Here is a 15,351-nt window from a genome sequence, read left to right on the forward strand (position 1 = left end):
CTAAAGCTCTTTATACCGCAAACTTTAGCCTTCTTGAATGTGCCTGGCTGCAATCTGCAGCCCACATATCACAACATAATATTCACACAGCAAAGGAGATGTAGATACATCTAGTTACCATTACCCGCTAACAATAAGAACAAAGGACGCCTCCCCTAGATTCCAGTGTTCTCCAACTCTGGTGATTTTTAAGACAAATCTCACAGTACTTGGAGTTTTTCTTAACGCCTCAGCTGCTGAAATGCAGTGCCCCGCACGAGGCTCTCAGCTTTCACTAAAGAAGTTTCCACACCCAGGGCTGTCAAGAAAAGCTTGGAACCCTGACCTGGAGGAGTAGAGACACCACAAGGCAAATAAAAAGACCCCGCCATTTATTAGCTTTAACCGCTCTTCCTGGTGTTTGACCCCACGCGGCTGGCAGCACTAGGACACGTCCCGCGCCAGCCAGGCGGGCAGACTGCAGACACTCGTCCGGCCCGCTCGCTCGCACAGCGTGGGAACGAGCCTGGCCGAAAGGTTACAGACACACGCCCGCCCCTCGTGCTACCGACGTTCCAGGAGCGTCACGTGAAGAAATCCGTAGGTACAGTAGTCTCCAGATCACGTGACCCGCTTTGCCGGCAGCGCTTGACCTCGATTTCTTCCCTATATTTCCGGGTTGGAGGACGTTCGCCCCTCCCCTTTGGCTGGGCCCTGGCGCGCGCCGGCTCATGACCGAAGGTCAGCGCAGCGGGAGCAGGGGCCAGAGGGAGCGCAGCGTGTAGGCTGGTGAGTGCTATTGTCTCCTGTAATGGGGCTGGGGAGGCGCCTTATTTATTCTCTACCAAAAGGGTGGGTTAATCAGCTGCGATTGCGTGCGGAGCTAGGGGATAATCCAGCTGCTTTCTAACCCGTCTTTCCGTTGCAATTGCAGCTTGTTTTATCCTTCTACTATAACATTGTAGCAAATGCTTGGCATGCAATGGATTAAAGGCTAGTTTTATTCTTTCTACTGAAATTGCAGCAAGTGGTTGGGAAGCAGGGGAGGGATGAAACAGTAGGTGCTATTCTCTTCTTTTTGGAACGGCAACAGCGGGTAAAACAGCTGCTGCCTACTCTATCTCCATTTCACTAAATCACGAGGTGTGGGTGATACCAAGCAAAACTAAATGGAACTAGATCCTGAGGCTGGAGACTCAGTATAATTTGCTGATTCGAGGGAACTTGATGAAAGAAGGTTTTCAGGAGGAAAAAAACTTGAACAAAAGGAAGTTTCTATCTTTTACAATAGCAGGACAGTGATGAGGTATAAATAATGCATGAGAGAAATCCCAGCAGCGGTAGTTCCGTTCTCTATCACGTTTAAAGATGGGTTTTTACAGTGCCGCCCAGTAGAGTGAGTTAAACTTGGTGATCAAGAAAAGATTTTGGAAAAATCAAGTCTGAAGAATGAAACTTGCAGGAAGCAAGGATTCAGTTTCAGTAACTTCACTGTCGTAACGAGGGATAATGTATTGACTTTGGCAACAATAGAGGACAGATCTACAGTAGTAATGGGATAAATGACCTTGTGCTACCTAGACACAATGTAGCTGTCATGGAAACAGTTTTTGTGAAGGATTAGGGGAGGGGCTATAGAATGGAGAAGGAAGCTGTGAGATTAAATGAAAAGGAGCTTGCTGCGTGGATGCATGCATGTATTTTATGTGGAGGGGAAGGAAGATGCAGTCTGCCTGATGTATTGTCATGCTTGCACGACTATCATTTTTCATTAAAAGTTGTAGAACGCTCCTTTCGTGTAGGTGTTAGCTCTGAGTTACATATAGACAAGTGAAGAGCTGATCGTACCAGCAGCTCCCACTGAAGTTAATGGAAATTACATGTGCTAAATAGTTCTTAGATTCAAGGCATTTGGCACAGAATGTAAATACAGATGGACAGAATGAGACTCAAAGAGCTTGGCCAAGGTAAAAAAGAAGGTCATTTATGGCACTAGAAATAAAACTCTGAACTGCTGACTTCCACTCTTCTGCTCCAGTCATCAGATCATGCTGCTTTCGTATTTCGTATTGTGCATGTCTTTTCGAGTGGCTGGAAGGTAGGAGCAGGGTAGGTAGTTAAACGTGCAGAAGTTCTAGGCAAGGAATTTCAAATTATTTCAGTGCTGTTTCAATGAGTGGACTTGGGGACTCCAAGGAGAGAGTGATTGACGAGGTGAGGAGCGGTAGCCAATCATACAGGCCTTGGGGTAAGGTATGACTAGCATTGCTCAATGCAAGCAGCCAATGAGAACCCGCTAATGAGAGTGGCGTCGGGACGCCGGCTGCTCGTGGAGGTTGCAGACGTGGTAGCGCGTTTGTGCATTGATGGGGTTGGGGTGAGGATTGTCCTTTAAAGGGGGACCTTTTCGCAGGCAAATGTTACTTGGTAACCTGAGGTGGCACATTCATGTTTATTTATCCTACTAGTATTTTATTGTCCCTACTATTTATCCCTAGGGGATAGATTTCTTATCCTAAGTGCCTGTCTGAATACGTGGCATAAGCACTTGTAACTTACTGTGCTACAATGTTTTCTATTTATGGTAATTCCTTTAGAAACCATAGCTGCCTGCTGAACGTTGTGTGATGACTGGGTACTTTAGGCAGGGGAGTGGGGGAAAGGGGTGGAGTTTTTTCAGCTAGGAGAGCTGTGTGCTTTGCCAAAAGAGCAGAATTGGCCTAGCATATCTCAGTCTGTTGTTTTTTAAAGATTAAAATATTGCATGTGAATCATATTGCACGTGTCTCATGACTATTTTATTTTGCCAGCATTTGGTATAGGCTTTCAGAGCTGTACTTGACACTAAAAAGGAGACCAACAAATTATGGTAGCGAACATGACAGATGCATCAGAAAGGCACCATTCATGCAAGATGTTGTATGTGCCCAGGTCCTCACTGAAGGTCTCGGGCCACACAGAGGTGCAGAGGTTTATCTGTGTGCAATGCACTGGCTCCAAGCCTTCACAATTAGCAAATGTCTCTGCTAGCTGTGCTTAGAGTCCAAAATTGGAACGGCTGATGCCAAAATTCTCAGTAGAAGAAATTGTACCATGACTCTCTTAAGACCTATGCCAAAAGTCTACATGCCATCTCTACGCAAGTTGGTTTTTCTCTCTATTTTCTCATTTTTTAATTTTTTTTATAATTGAAGATTTAGACTACAGTCTTGATTTGTCAGTTTTCACAAGCTATACTTTATGGAGTGAACTTCATGTACCCCAGATTTCATAAATCCTGACTGACTGACTTTAATTTTAGTAAAATTGACTTAATCCTGAAGAACAGCATCCTGATGACAATAGTGACCTACTTGATAGCTATTGTATAGTGGTGTATACATTCAAGCTGAACCTTAGGTTCACTAACATAATCTCTACTTTTTGATAAGCAACAAAAATGTCTGAATTAAGTAATAATTGCATCTTGCATGGCAGCAGAAAAAGGTAATGTAAAATATTTTATTACAGTCAATTGACTTTGTTTATCAGTCTATATTTAAAGTGGATGTAAAAGCAAATGTGATTTATTGTTGGTGGATTTCTCTGGGGGAGGGTAATCACTGACATCAGATCTCAGTAGTTGGATCAACATTTGTTTATAACACTTAAAGGTTTAGTGTTATTGGTCAAATATCAATTTACACTGAGGGTTGCAAATGGCTCTTATATTTAAGAGACAGCATGGCAGCTGATGAAGCATGTGACTGAGTTGGGAAATGGATCTAATACCCACGATGTCATTGATGTAGTGTGGCTTTTGTCATGTCATGTACTCTTTTTCTGTTTCTCTGTAAAAGGGGACTGATATCTACTCTGCCTATTGAGTATTGTAACTTTGAACTAGTGCTTATAAAATGCTATGTAAATTGACTGTACTGTTATTCCTGCCATCAATCTGTCTATTTTTGATAGTTGCTCAGACTTTTTAGAAAAAAGCGGCCTTTGTTTTCTACTTGGACAGATAGGCACTTTGTGTGGTTTTTGTCAACCGAAATAAGCATCTGACTCTACACAGTTCATCTCTCTAGTACCATTAATTGTTAATGCCTCTATTTGTGATTTTTGTGCACAGCAAGGCTGCGGCAGGGATTCCACACGTGGCAGTCCTTGCTGTTAGATCCCAGGCAACATGGCGAGCCTCCTACGTACAGCAGTTATCAGCTGCTCAAATCCTCTCTTCAGCAATGTGATGTCACGAAAAGTGCAGACTGTGAAGATGCCATGCTTGCGAATGTTCCAAACCCAGCAGATTCTCTGGTGTCAGGCACCTGTAAAATCAGGTAAGTTAATTTAAGAAAACAATTTTGTAGAACAACTAGGTTTTCCTTTCTAAACATGGAAATTAAGCTTCCTAAGTAGGTATATTTTGAAAAGGTACTGCTAAGATGAAAATATACAAAACTCGCCCTGAATCATGTGAGTTAATTCTAGTGCATCAGAAGTTCTACAACTTTACATTTGTTTCACAGACCACTGTGTAACAGAGTTTCTCCTTAACCACCTCCTCTCCCAATTCCCAACACCTTGGGGCCCAGTTATGCTCCTGAGTGTATGTTCAGAGCTCCTACTGAGTATGCCCTTGATTTAGGAAAGTACTTCTGCATATGCTTGGGTTCCACTGCAGTCTAAGGCCTGGTTTACACTTAAGTTTTGCTGGCATAGCTGTGGGGAAAAAACCTCACCCCTAACAGATGTAGCTATGCCCTAGGTTAGATGCAGTTATTCCAACAAGTGTTCTTTTGAGAGTATAGCTTATTTAATTCAGGGAATAGTATGAGATATGTCATCAAAAGAACTCTTGCTGACATAAACTGTGTCTGCATTAAGGAGATTTGCTGGTGTAGCTATATAGGCAAACCCTTTCTACTATAGATGAGATCTAAGAGACTAAAGCACATATTTAAATGCTTCCCTGAATCTGGATGCATCCCTGGGCCTATTGGGAATTTAGTGTATTAAAATCTGAAGACAGAATTTAGCCTTCAGCCATAAAAAGACTTTGTTGGTAGTCCAAAAACCAGACTGCAGTTTGACAGCTTCTTTGGTAGTCAGTAATAATTGTTGCTACAGATTAGGATGGACATCTTCATATGATACTTGGTGTTACGCATTAAAGTATTTACTAACTACACAGTACTTTTGTCTTCAGAACTATCAACCCATGTGAAATATCACGTAAGTGTGACACTTACTTTTATGCCATCCAGTATTTAAAACTGAAAGAACCAAACTGATAGCCCTGTTAGTTGATGATTAAACTGTCCCACTTTTTTGTTTTTGGTAATCTGAACATTGGTATTCAATAAACAAAAAAGGCAAATGACGGGTAAACTTCTGAACAAAATGTCATGCTCTTCTCTATTATTGACTATGTATACTTTTTATTTCTGTTGAATACTTTCCTTTGGGTTGGGGGTTCTATAAAGAAGTTCATCAACATATGAACTAAATTACTAAATTTCACTGTAACCTCAAAATCACAATTTCTAAAAATAAAATTAGTAAATCACTGTGATGTAAAACTGCTTTTGATTTAACATTATATAAAGAAGATAATTTGAAAAATGTTAGGCTTGTAGCTGCTACCTCAGAATATATTCCCCATCTCTCACTCTGTATTGCAGAAGAGGCTTAGCCTTTTTTTTTTTAGGGAAACTTTGTGCTGATTCCCTTCTTCCATTTGAGATTAAATAGTCCGAGCAAAATGGGGAAGAGATTTACCACTGAGAAATCATTCAATGGAAGATGTTTATACTTGCATCTATTTAGAGATTGTTTCCACATTGTGTGATGTATAGAATTTGATGTACGCTCTGTAAGACTGAGGTTTGTGAAAGGACTTCAGTAGAAAAGTTGAAATTTAAAGGTTAACTTGAAGAGTGGATTCTTTCATGTCACTGTTTGGTCTGGTTGCCATTTTCTTCGTCTCTTAGGAACATAGGAATTGCCATACTGGAGCAGACCAATGGTCCATCTAGTCCAGTATCCTGTCTCCATCTGTGGCCACTACCAGATGCTTCAGAGGAAGGTGCAAAAACCCTGCAGTAGGCAGTTATGGAGTAACTTGCTCACAAAGAAAGTTTCTTCCTACACCCTCCCTTAGAGATTGGTTTATGCCCTGAAGAGTGATGGTGCATATCCCTCCCTAAACTTTTTTTTAAGCTTTTTAAAAATATTTTCTTTGTAATATTTCATATTCTGGTAACTGTCAATTATTTCTAAATCTTGCTAAGCTCTTAGTGCCAGTGAGTTCCACAGGCCAACTGTTCATTATGTTTATTAAAAAAAGAAAGCCCTGAACATTTCCTTTCATCAGTTAAATTTGCTACTTTTCGGTTTTGTTGTCCCCTTGTTCTTGTAATAAGAGGTGGAATTTGAAGCATCTGATCTACCTTCTCTATACACCATTCATTTGTGTTCATCACATCACTGTCCTTCAGAGTGTCTACTCGTCTTACTTCAGAACTTTGAGAACAGGTGAGCAGCTTCTTCTGAAGCTGATGTTAAAGTTGGTAACTAGCTGAGTTTTGTTCCTTCCTTCCCATCCTAAAGACATGGCACATAGTTTGATAGTCTCTTTTCCCCAGCAAACTGTCTTATTCTCCTCTCTGATAACATTTATTGGTATCACTCTGTATCACGACACTCCCTGAAGTTAAAGTACTATGAAGAAAAGGGCTTGTATTTTTCTTTGGATTTCTCTACCCAGTTCTTGTTAACTTTTCCTGTTAGTTTAATATAGTGACTTGTTCAGTATTTAATCTTTTAAGTGGAAGTTAAATGGGACTAGACTCTTAATAGGCTCAATTTCAATTGTTAGGTACCTTTAAAAGCTTGGGAATCTAATTTGTCTACCTATTTTGTATTAGGAGGAGATTTTTTTAAGGCCATGTGTGCTTTGAAAGTCTCATCAATGAGCAGCTGACTTTGCTGTTTACTTTTTGCAGCATTACAGCAGCAAGAATGTTGCCTTATTAAAAATATTTCTACTTGTTATAGTTTGTGTATGCTGGTCTTGAGGTCAGTGGGACTATGCAGTTTTGGGATCCCACCTTAGATACCCAGGTGATAAGGGGGCCTCTCATTACCTATGCTAGATAATAGATACATTGCTGATGCACAACTATGTATCTATTACTTGTATGCAAAATGAGTGAAAAGTTTAATGGCAGTTCAGTGCCTGTGAGAGGTTCCAGGAAGCTGAATTCCTTTATCCATGGCATGGGAAGCGGCAGTTCAACCTTCACAACATTCCCCCTCTCCCCCTAAGTTACCTCAATTCTGACGTGAAGAGACCATTTCTAGGGTAACAGGGCAGGTCCGTCTCCATGCCTATTCAGTCCTTGGCCCCTCTAGACTACCAACTGGGTTGGTGAGGGGAAGGGAGGGAGAGGCCCTGTGCTGTGAGGTTTGCACATGTATAAACCCAATTTCACATAAGCCATCAAAACATCTGCTGTTGCCAGAGGCTGCTCTTGAACTAGTGACTTAGAGTTGATAGGCTCAGTCTCCACTTGTACTTGATTCCCTGTAGAGGCTTGTTAATGTCACAAACTGTGCAGGCTATATGGAATAGCTAGGTTCTGCAGGAAGTGCTGTTGGTAATTCAGTAGGAAATGCTTCACACTCCCCTCCCTGTGCAACTTAGGCTACATTTACACTTGGATCTCGGGGTGTGATTTTTCAACTTGAGTAAACATATGCTAGTTGTCATCCAGCTAGTGCGCAAAATATAGAGTAGCAGCATGGGCAATGGCCAGCAGTGGTATGGGCTAGCTGACTCAGGTACAAACCCACCTGGATGCTGTGGGTATGCCCTCAGAGAGGCTAGCCTGTGCTGCTGTCCATATTTCCATGGCTATACCTGTTTTTAGGGCACTAGTTTGAGAGCTACAGCGAGTATGTCCGCTCAAATTGGGAATCACAGCCCCAGCTCCAGGTGTAGATGTAGCCTGTTATTTAAACCCATGACTCAGAATGAGTGGACAGTGCACTCCTGGAGATACTTCTGGGTTTTAAATTTCATTTGAAGAGTGATGATAACCCACAAGTCCCAGCTCAACTATATTTAAATTCGGCCTGTGTAAAATATCACCTGTAGTTTCCATTGGATGTAGTGATCTTGGTGTCCTGCCCTAACCCATTAATGTAGTTATTTTCTCTGCATTGTTAAACAGCTGCTCCTTTTTGTTGGTGAATGAAATGCCTGCACATCAAGATACAGGGCTTGAAAAGCATACTGCATTACTACTAGCTAGAGGCTGATAACAATGGTTGTGAGTGGGCAGCACTGTACTGAAGTGGAGTGTTACGGCTGGTGGAAAGCGTTTGGTGCATTTGTGGGGTTAGTGGAGAGCAGGAAAGTCACTGGGTATTTCTTAGTGACCTGCTTTCCCTGTGTCTTGGTGAAGGGCACACCTTTCCATATTGGCGATGAATTGTAGTGTCTGTTAGAAAGGACACTAAATCAGATTAAAACATTCAGAGAAATAGATCTTTCATGCAAGTAACATCTAACAGAATGAGTGAAAGAAATGAGAAAACTTTGCAACTGTCACACTGTGGATTTTTCCCTGAGCCTTCCACACAGCAACAGGGGAAAATAAATGTTTTATTAGTTTTCTTTTTTAATTCCAATCAATTGGCAATGCAACTTGAACACGTAGTGGCAGAAAATGCTTTAAAGTCACTTATTGAAACTGACAGTTGTCTAGATTAAGTTTGTGTTCTTTTAAGTTAGCAGCCTCCCTCCAGTGTCAGAACAATATAAGGGATTGATCATGCTCTTCTCCGTTTTATTGTTTGATTTTTCCCCCCAGGCTCCCCAAATGCCACTGCACTGTGGAGCTTCCTCTTCCTTCTTCCTGGCTTTGTAAAAAGGTGTGTGAGGGGGAGAGTTTTCCACCCTCTCCCTTCCTTTTGCCATTTTGTGTCCGCTGTCCCCAAATCACCCTCAGCCTCTGCTGTTCAGAACTTCCCTGAGCCACAGAGTGAACTTGACAATAATCTGCTTAATTTCACTTCTGATTTCTAAACAGCATGTCATTTTCACTGAGCTGAATCAGATAGAGGCAGGACTGGGTCCTCCACTACTTGGGTAGCTAGAAAAGCAGGGGAAAAGGTGCCTCTTCCAAGTAGCAAGAGAATAGAATTGTAACAACTTCCATTGACACCTATTTGGTTGGCAGAGAAAGCTTCCTACTTGCCTATGGTGGGAGTGGGGGATGCTGTTCCAGTTGTACAGTGATGTCTAGGAGGGCTGTACATTGATGAAGCAGATGTTTTTGTAAAGTACCTCTCAGGTACTTATGTGACTAATTCTATTAGATACAAATCATGTCTCCTACAGTGATGTAGCATTCTTTCAACACTGCTTATTTTGATAACTCTGTTTTGTCTGGTAAGGGGGGAGGAGTTATATAAAGAACTGTAGCTGTACTCTTAGTATTTAAACATTACATACTGGTGTTTTCAAACTGTTCTCCACCATTGCAGCAATTACATTTTGGGTGAAGACAGTCAATATCAAAGGAAGAACTGAAATAATTAAATGAAATACACCTTTGGCAGATGGTCTGTTTCCTTCCCTTTAATTTCAGCTACACTGGTGGGTAGCTGTGTTCTGGAGTCAGTTCTAAAGGGTGCAGGTGACTGGCTAATCTAATTAGCTCTTCAAATCCAGATTTTTGTAGCAGCAGTGCCAGATAATTATCAAGGATTGCAAAGTTTGTAACAGTTGGCATGAGTATTAACCTAAAAATAAGTCTCTGTTTAGATTAAATATAAACGCTTGGTGTTTCAAGTTCATAGCTATAAGATACTTCTGGGCTCAAGGGTGGGTCAAAGCATCCCCTTAAAAAAAGAAAAAGTTCTATAAATAAAGCATGGCGTGGAATAGGAAAGCAACACTTAAATCCCCAAAACACACACTTTTTGTATCAAATGTTTAAATTGTATAAAGTCTGTTACAAAGTGTGTTTACCACCATTTTGTATCAAAGGATGTAACATTCATGGTCAAATTGAAAACCTTGTAAACTAGTTTTGCAACAAAAGTTCGCTTTTAAAAAAACAAAAACAAATTGAGTATGACTGGCATATCCCTCTCGTCGATCTTTATGGATGAAATAGGCTATATAAATTGTAAATCTCCATAACCTTATTGCAAATGGTATGTAGGACCTTCTCCTGCAAATAACACTACACACACTCTTATTCCTATGTGGAAATTACATAGACTTCAGTGGTAACTGTTTGCAGGACTGGGCTGAGATTTGATAGAGCACACGTTGTTTTAATGTGCTTGTACCAAAATGGTGAGTATTGACTGACTGTGTGAGAGATATATTTATATAATACATACATCAGTTAGTCTGGAGGATATTTAGACACTCCCAGTTGGATTAGAACAGTTTTAAACTATTTCAGACTTGAGACTCAACAGTGGGTCTTAAACAATGCATAAATAAAATCAGAGGTTGATAATTTGAGAACCAACGTTGTCAGTAATAAACACAACTTATAAGCTTTTTAGACTACTGAGTTGACTTTTCAGTCCCCTATTTCTCTTGAAAATGACTAACTTTCAAACTGATAAAATTAATAGGCTGACATCCCAATTTTTTTAAAAAAATATTCACTTAGTCTTTAATAGCAACCATCATCCAAGATCCCAAACTGCTTTTCAAACAGTTATGTTTCACAAGATACCCCTAGGAGGTAGGTAAGTATTATGCTCATTTGTAAAAAGGGTAGACTCAAGCACGGATTAGTAGGCGTTCACATCCAGGCTCTATTGTACTTTCATTAAGCCAGTCAAGCCCATATATTTTAGTGTACAGTAACTCCTCACTTAAAGTCCTCCCGCTTAACGTTGTTTTGAAGTTATGTCGCTGCTCCATTAGGGAACATACTCATTTAAAGTTGGGCAATGCTCCCTTATAACATCAAGGGAGCATTGCACAAGTTCCTCTTCTCCGCTTCCTCCCCCTTCCTTCCTCCGTCCCTCCCTCTCAGCGCTTCCCACAGCTGTTTGACGGCGCTCAGGACTTTCTGGGAGGCAGGGAGCAAGCTGGGAAGCTGCCCCCCCACCACAGCAGGCAGGGCCACCTGGCACGCAGGGGCTTTAGGGGCTGCAGAGTCCTGGGCTAAGGGGGCCCGGGGGCCCTGGTCTGCAGCTCTAAAGCCCCTTTCGGAATGTGGCCCTGTGAGCACAGGCCAGAGGACTCAGGAGGAGCAGGTGTAACCATGAAGCCAGTGGCTGGAGAGAAGTGGCGCTTTCCCCTTCAAAGCCCCGCTTCTCTCCGGCCAGCTTTGAAGGGGAAAGCGCCGCTTCTCTCTGGCCACTGGCTGTGTGGCTGCCCCTGCTCCTCCTGAATCCTCTATCCCGTGCTTGCAGGGCCGCATTCTGAAAGGGGCCTTAGAACTGCAGGCCAGGGCCCCCTTAGTCCAGGACCCTGCAGCCCCTAAAGCCCCTGCGTTCCCAGTGGCCCTGCCTGGCAGGGGGCAGCTCCCAGAATCGCGGCCATGGGGACAGTGCTGTGCTGCACAGAGCCACCTGCACACCCCCTGTACCAGACAGGAGCTGCCCCAGGGAAGTGCTCTGCACCTCCTGCCTTTCCCAGCCCTGAGCCTCCTCCTGCAACCCCACTCTGAGCACCCTCCCGTACCCTAACTCCCTCCCAGACCCTGCACCCCCAGCCCTGAGCCCCAGGGGTAAGCCAGGGGCACCTCCCCACCACAGTAAAGAATATAATGCCTTTTGTCTGCCCCCCAGAAATTTCCTTGGAACCTAACCCCCCGCATTTATATTAAATCTTATGGGAAAATTGGATTAGTTTAACATTGTTTCATTTAAAGTTGCATTTTTAGGAGCATAACTACAACGTTAAGTGAGGAGTTACTGTATACCCATCTGAACCTTTAGAGACCTGTTGCTGTGAGCTGACTTTCCTACTACATTGTACTACTACTGCCACCTGTTGGTATTTAAGGGAAAGCGATGCTTGGGAGTAGAACTGCAAGACGTTACATTTCTGGAAAATATTGCTTAGCCTCTTACATCTGTTCTGGGAAAAGAGAATTGTTAAATGTGGGATGTATCTATAAGTGTCAATACAGAGTATAGGAAAATGCTGTAACAGAACATCAGTCCAGTAGTTCTTATTACTGCTAAACTAAATGCCATTTTTTCCTATGCATTTACAGGAATCCCATATAAGCAGTTGACTGTGGGTGTTCCTAAGGAGATATTCCAGAACGAGAAGAGGGTGGCATTGTCGCCAGCTGGTGTTCAGGCTTTGATTAAACAAGGATTCAATGTTGTAGTGGAATCAGGTGCTGGAGAAGCTTCCAAATTCTCTGATGACCACTACAGGGAGGCAGGAGCAAAGATCCAAGGGACCAAGGAAGTATTGGCTTCTGATTTAGTACTCAAAGTAATTATTTTTTTCCTCAATATAGTGTATTTTAAATATTTTAGGGCTAATATATGACTTTTCCAAACCATTTCATATAGTCTGCTGAACGTCTAGCTGATTTTTTTTATTTTTTTTTTTAAAGAGGGAGCTCTTGTTAAATTCACATCTTACACATTTCAGGTTTTACCTGTGTTTTAATTTTCATCAGATTTGGTGACTCAAATCTGGGCACTAAAAACCCTACTAAGCTGGAAAATGGAACTAAACCTTTGAACAGCAGTTTTGAAATGGTTTGAGGACAACTATCTACTGTTCGCACACTCAGAGTAATGGCATTTCCCAGAGCAAAGTAGGGAGAGTGCTGTTCAGAGCACTGAGTAGAGAGAATCCCTGCCCCAAGGAACCTGCACTCTTAAGACTAATAATAGAAAATAAATCAGTTATTTTGCTCCTGTAATAGCTCTACTTGCAGTGCTAGCTAAGAATGAATGTCATGCACCATCCTCCATTCAAAGACCTTATGGCAGCAGTGTGTTCTGAAGTGGAGTTGAGACAGGAGAACAGTGGCAGCTGATATGGTGAGAACATGAAAAACAAAGAAGCATGAGGCGTATTAAGAAATGTAGGTTGTAGCCAAGTTGCAAGGCGCATTGGAGATGAAGTAGAGAAGCTTAAGTTTGATGGTGGGACTTCCTTTAGAAGTCTTAGTTATGCGTGTCAAGATTTAGATATGGCATAGTGGAATTTTTATGGGCAAACTATCAACCCTTCAGAAAAGTGGGAATTTATAATGGAATGCTGGCCATCTTAAAAATATGCTCAAGAAAGGGACTGACTAGCTAACAGATTTGGACATCTAAGCCCTCTGGGTCTAATGCAGTCACCAGCAGTGCAAGCTTTTTTGTGTTTTTTAGCCTTTAGAGGTTGTGATATCTTTAAGAGTAGCCTGGTTCCTGATCTCTTCAGGAGTAGGTCTGAGACTGCCAGCGTACATGTTAATTACAGTAATGCAAACATCCTTCACAAAAACTATTACCAACTGAATAAGGGCCATTAACTCATTTCACACAGGTCCCTTGAATTCTATTTTTATACTGCAGGGCCAGATTAATGCAGGGGCTTTAGAGGCAGCAGCTCAGGGCCCTGGCGCAGAAGGGCTGAGGCAGGCTGCCTGCATGCCATGGCCCTACACCACTCCCAGAAGCACCTCGCTGCTGGCACGTCTCTGCAGCCCCTGTCGGGGTGGGGAGGAGGCGGCTCAGTGTGCTGCCCCTGCCCCCAGCACCATCCCTGCAGCTCCCATTGGCTGGAAACTGGCCAATGGGAGCTGTGCATGCAGGCAGGGCATGGAGACACACTGTCTCCCTTCCCCCAGGGGCATGCAGAGACTTGCCAGCAGCTGGCCACTTCTGGGAGTGGCATGGGGCTATGGCAGGCAGGCAGCCTGCTTGAGCCCTGCTGTGCCACCGGCCGGGAGCTGCCTGTGGTAAGTGCCTCCCGTCGGAGCCTGCACTTCGCACCCCCTCCTGGACCCCAACCCCCTGCCAGAATCCCCTCCTGCACCCAAACTCTCTCCCAGACCCCACACTCCCTTTTGCACCCCAATCCCCACCTCAGGTCAGAATCCCCTCCTGCACTAAACTCCCTCCCAGAGCCCGCACCCCTCACCCTCTCCTGCACTCCAACACTCTGCCCCAGCCTGGAGCCCCCTCCTGCACCCAAACTCCCTCCCAGAAAGAAACTAATATAACAGCTGTTCTAAGGTAAGAAGTAGGCTATTTTGAATTAACTTAACTATAGTCTATGTATTTTAAGACTGAAATATAACCACAAAAGGGCTTTATGTTAATTAAAAGGCAAGTTTAGTATAGCGTTAATAGCCTCGATGCAAATTGTGATCATTTCGTTTTAAATTAGGAAGAAAAAGACTTGTATACAGGGACCCCACAAAATCTAATAGCCCTGAGCCCACAGGAGAGTTAATAGGCCCTGCTGTACTGCCACTTAAGTACCTAGGTCTGATTTTAACAAGTGACCTACAAGCGAAAAGGCACCTTTCATTAGTTTAGTTGTGTAAACAATCCTTAATAAACCTCATTGTCTGTTTATATTTTTCCATGGGACATGCACTGATTTGTTTGTGTTGATTAATCTGAACCCTTCTTTTTTCCTTCAGGTGAGGGCTCCTATAGTTAACCCTGCACTAGGAGTACACGAGGTAGATCTTTTTAAGACAGCTGCTACCCTGATTAGTTTTATCTACCCAGCTCAAAACCCAGACCTACTGAATAAACTTGCAGAAAGGAAAACTACTGTCTTGGCTATGGATCAGGTTCCACGGGTCACCATTGCTCAGGGATATGATGCTCTTAGCTCCATGGCCAACATTGCTGGGTATGAAACTATCTTTTTTTTCACCTTGACTGTAAATATAGCTAGATAAAAGTAACCTAACATTCTGGTATTAATGTGTTTGTGTCCAAAACAATTCAGAATTTGTTTTCGTGCAACTGTTTCAAGAGGAATCAGTCTATTAGAGTTGTCTAAACTTGTCAGTCTCTTATGGTCAGCCTTGCAGTGATCAGATTTTTTTTTTAAATTGGAAGGCAGTTCTTAATCTGAGAACTTGTTTGTAGTGCCTCACCCAATGAATTAGATCAGAATGGGCTTAAGCTATAGTTGAGATAGTGATAGACTAAGATACACAGAGTGACTAATGTCCAACACAGAGGTTGGGGATAAGACAGTATAAAGCACTCTAAATGAAACCCACTAGCATGGCAGATGGGACTGAAAGCCTAAACTCCCCTAGGATTTGCATTCTCTGTAGCTTCTATGATGGCAACTTAGTTGGTAAACTGGCTGTCAGCAAGTATTACGAGCATTTGCTTTTTCGTACAGGTGTGAAAGTG

At 42.6% G+C, this 15,351-nt stretch overlaps 1 protein-coding gene across 3 annotated transcripts in view; it reads left to right on the forward strand.

Annotated features, from left to right (window-relative positions):
* Positions 1-468: 468 nt before the first annotated feature.
* NNT (nicotinamide nucleotide transhydrogenase) overlaps positions 469-15,351 on the forward strand; it is a 69,079-nt gene continuing 54,196 nt past the window's right edge. Inside the window, exons 1-4 of one of the 3 annotated variants that reach the window (XM_039544857.1) lie at positions 469-768; positions 4,094-4,301; positions 12,228-12,457; positions 14,616-14,833. In XM_039544857.1, the coding sequence (XP_039400791.1) occupies positions 4,151-4,301; positions 12,228-12,457; positions 14,616-14,833 (599 nt within the window). In that variant the 5' untranslated portion in view covers positions 469-768; positions 4,094-4,150. Of the gene's footprint in view, positions 769-2,274; positions 2,357-4,093; positions 4,302-12,227; positions 12,458-14,615; positions 14,834-15,351 lie in introns of those variants that run through there. The other 2 variants (XM_039544859.1, XM_039544858.1) reach the window with 2 other exon arrangements.

The sequence above is a fragment of the Mauremys reevesii genome, linkage group 6 (genome assembly GCF_016161935.1).
Source record: "Mauremys reevesii isolate NIE-2019 linkage group 6, ASM1616193v1, whole genome shotgun sequence".
Lineage (NCBI taxonomy): Eukaryota > Metazoa > Chordata > Testudines > Geoemydidae > Mauremys > Mauremys reevesii.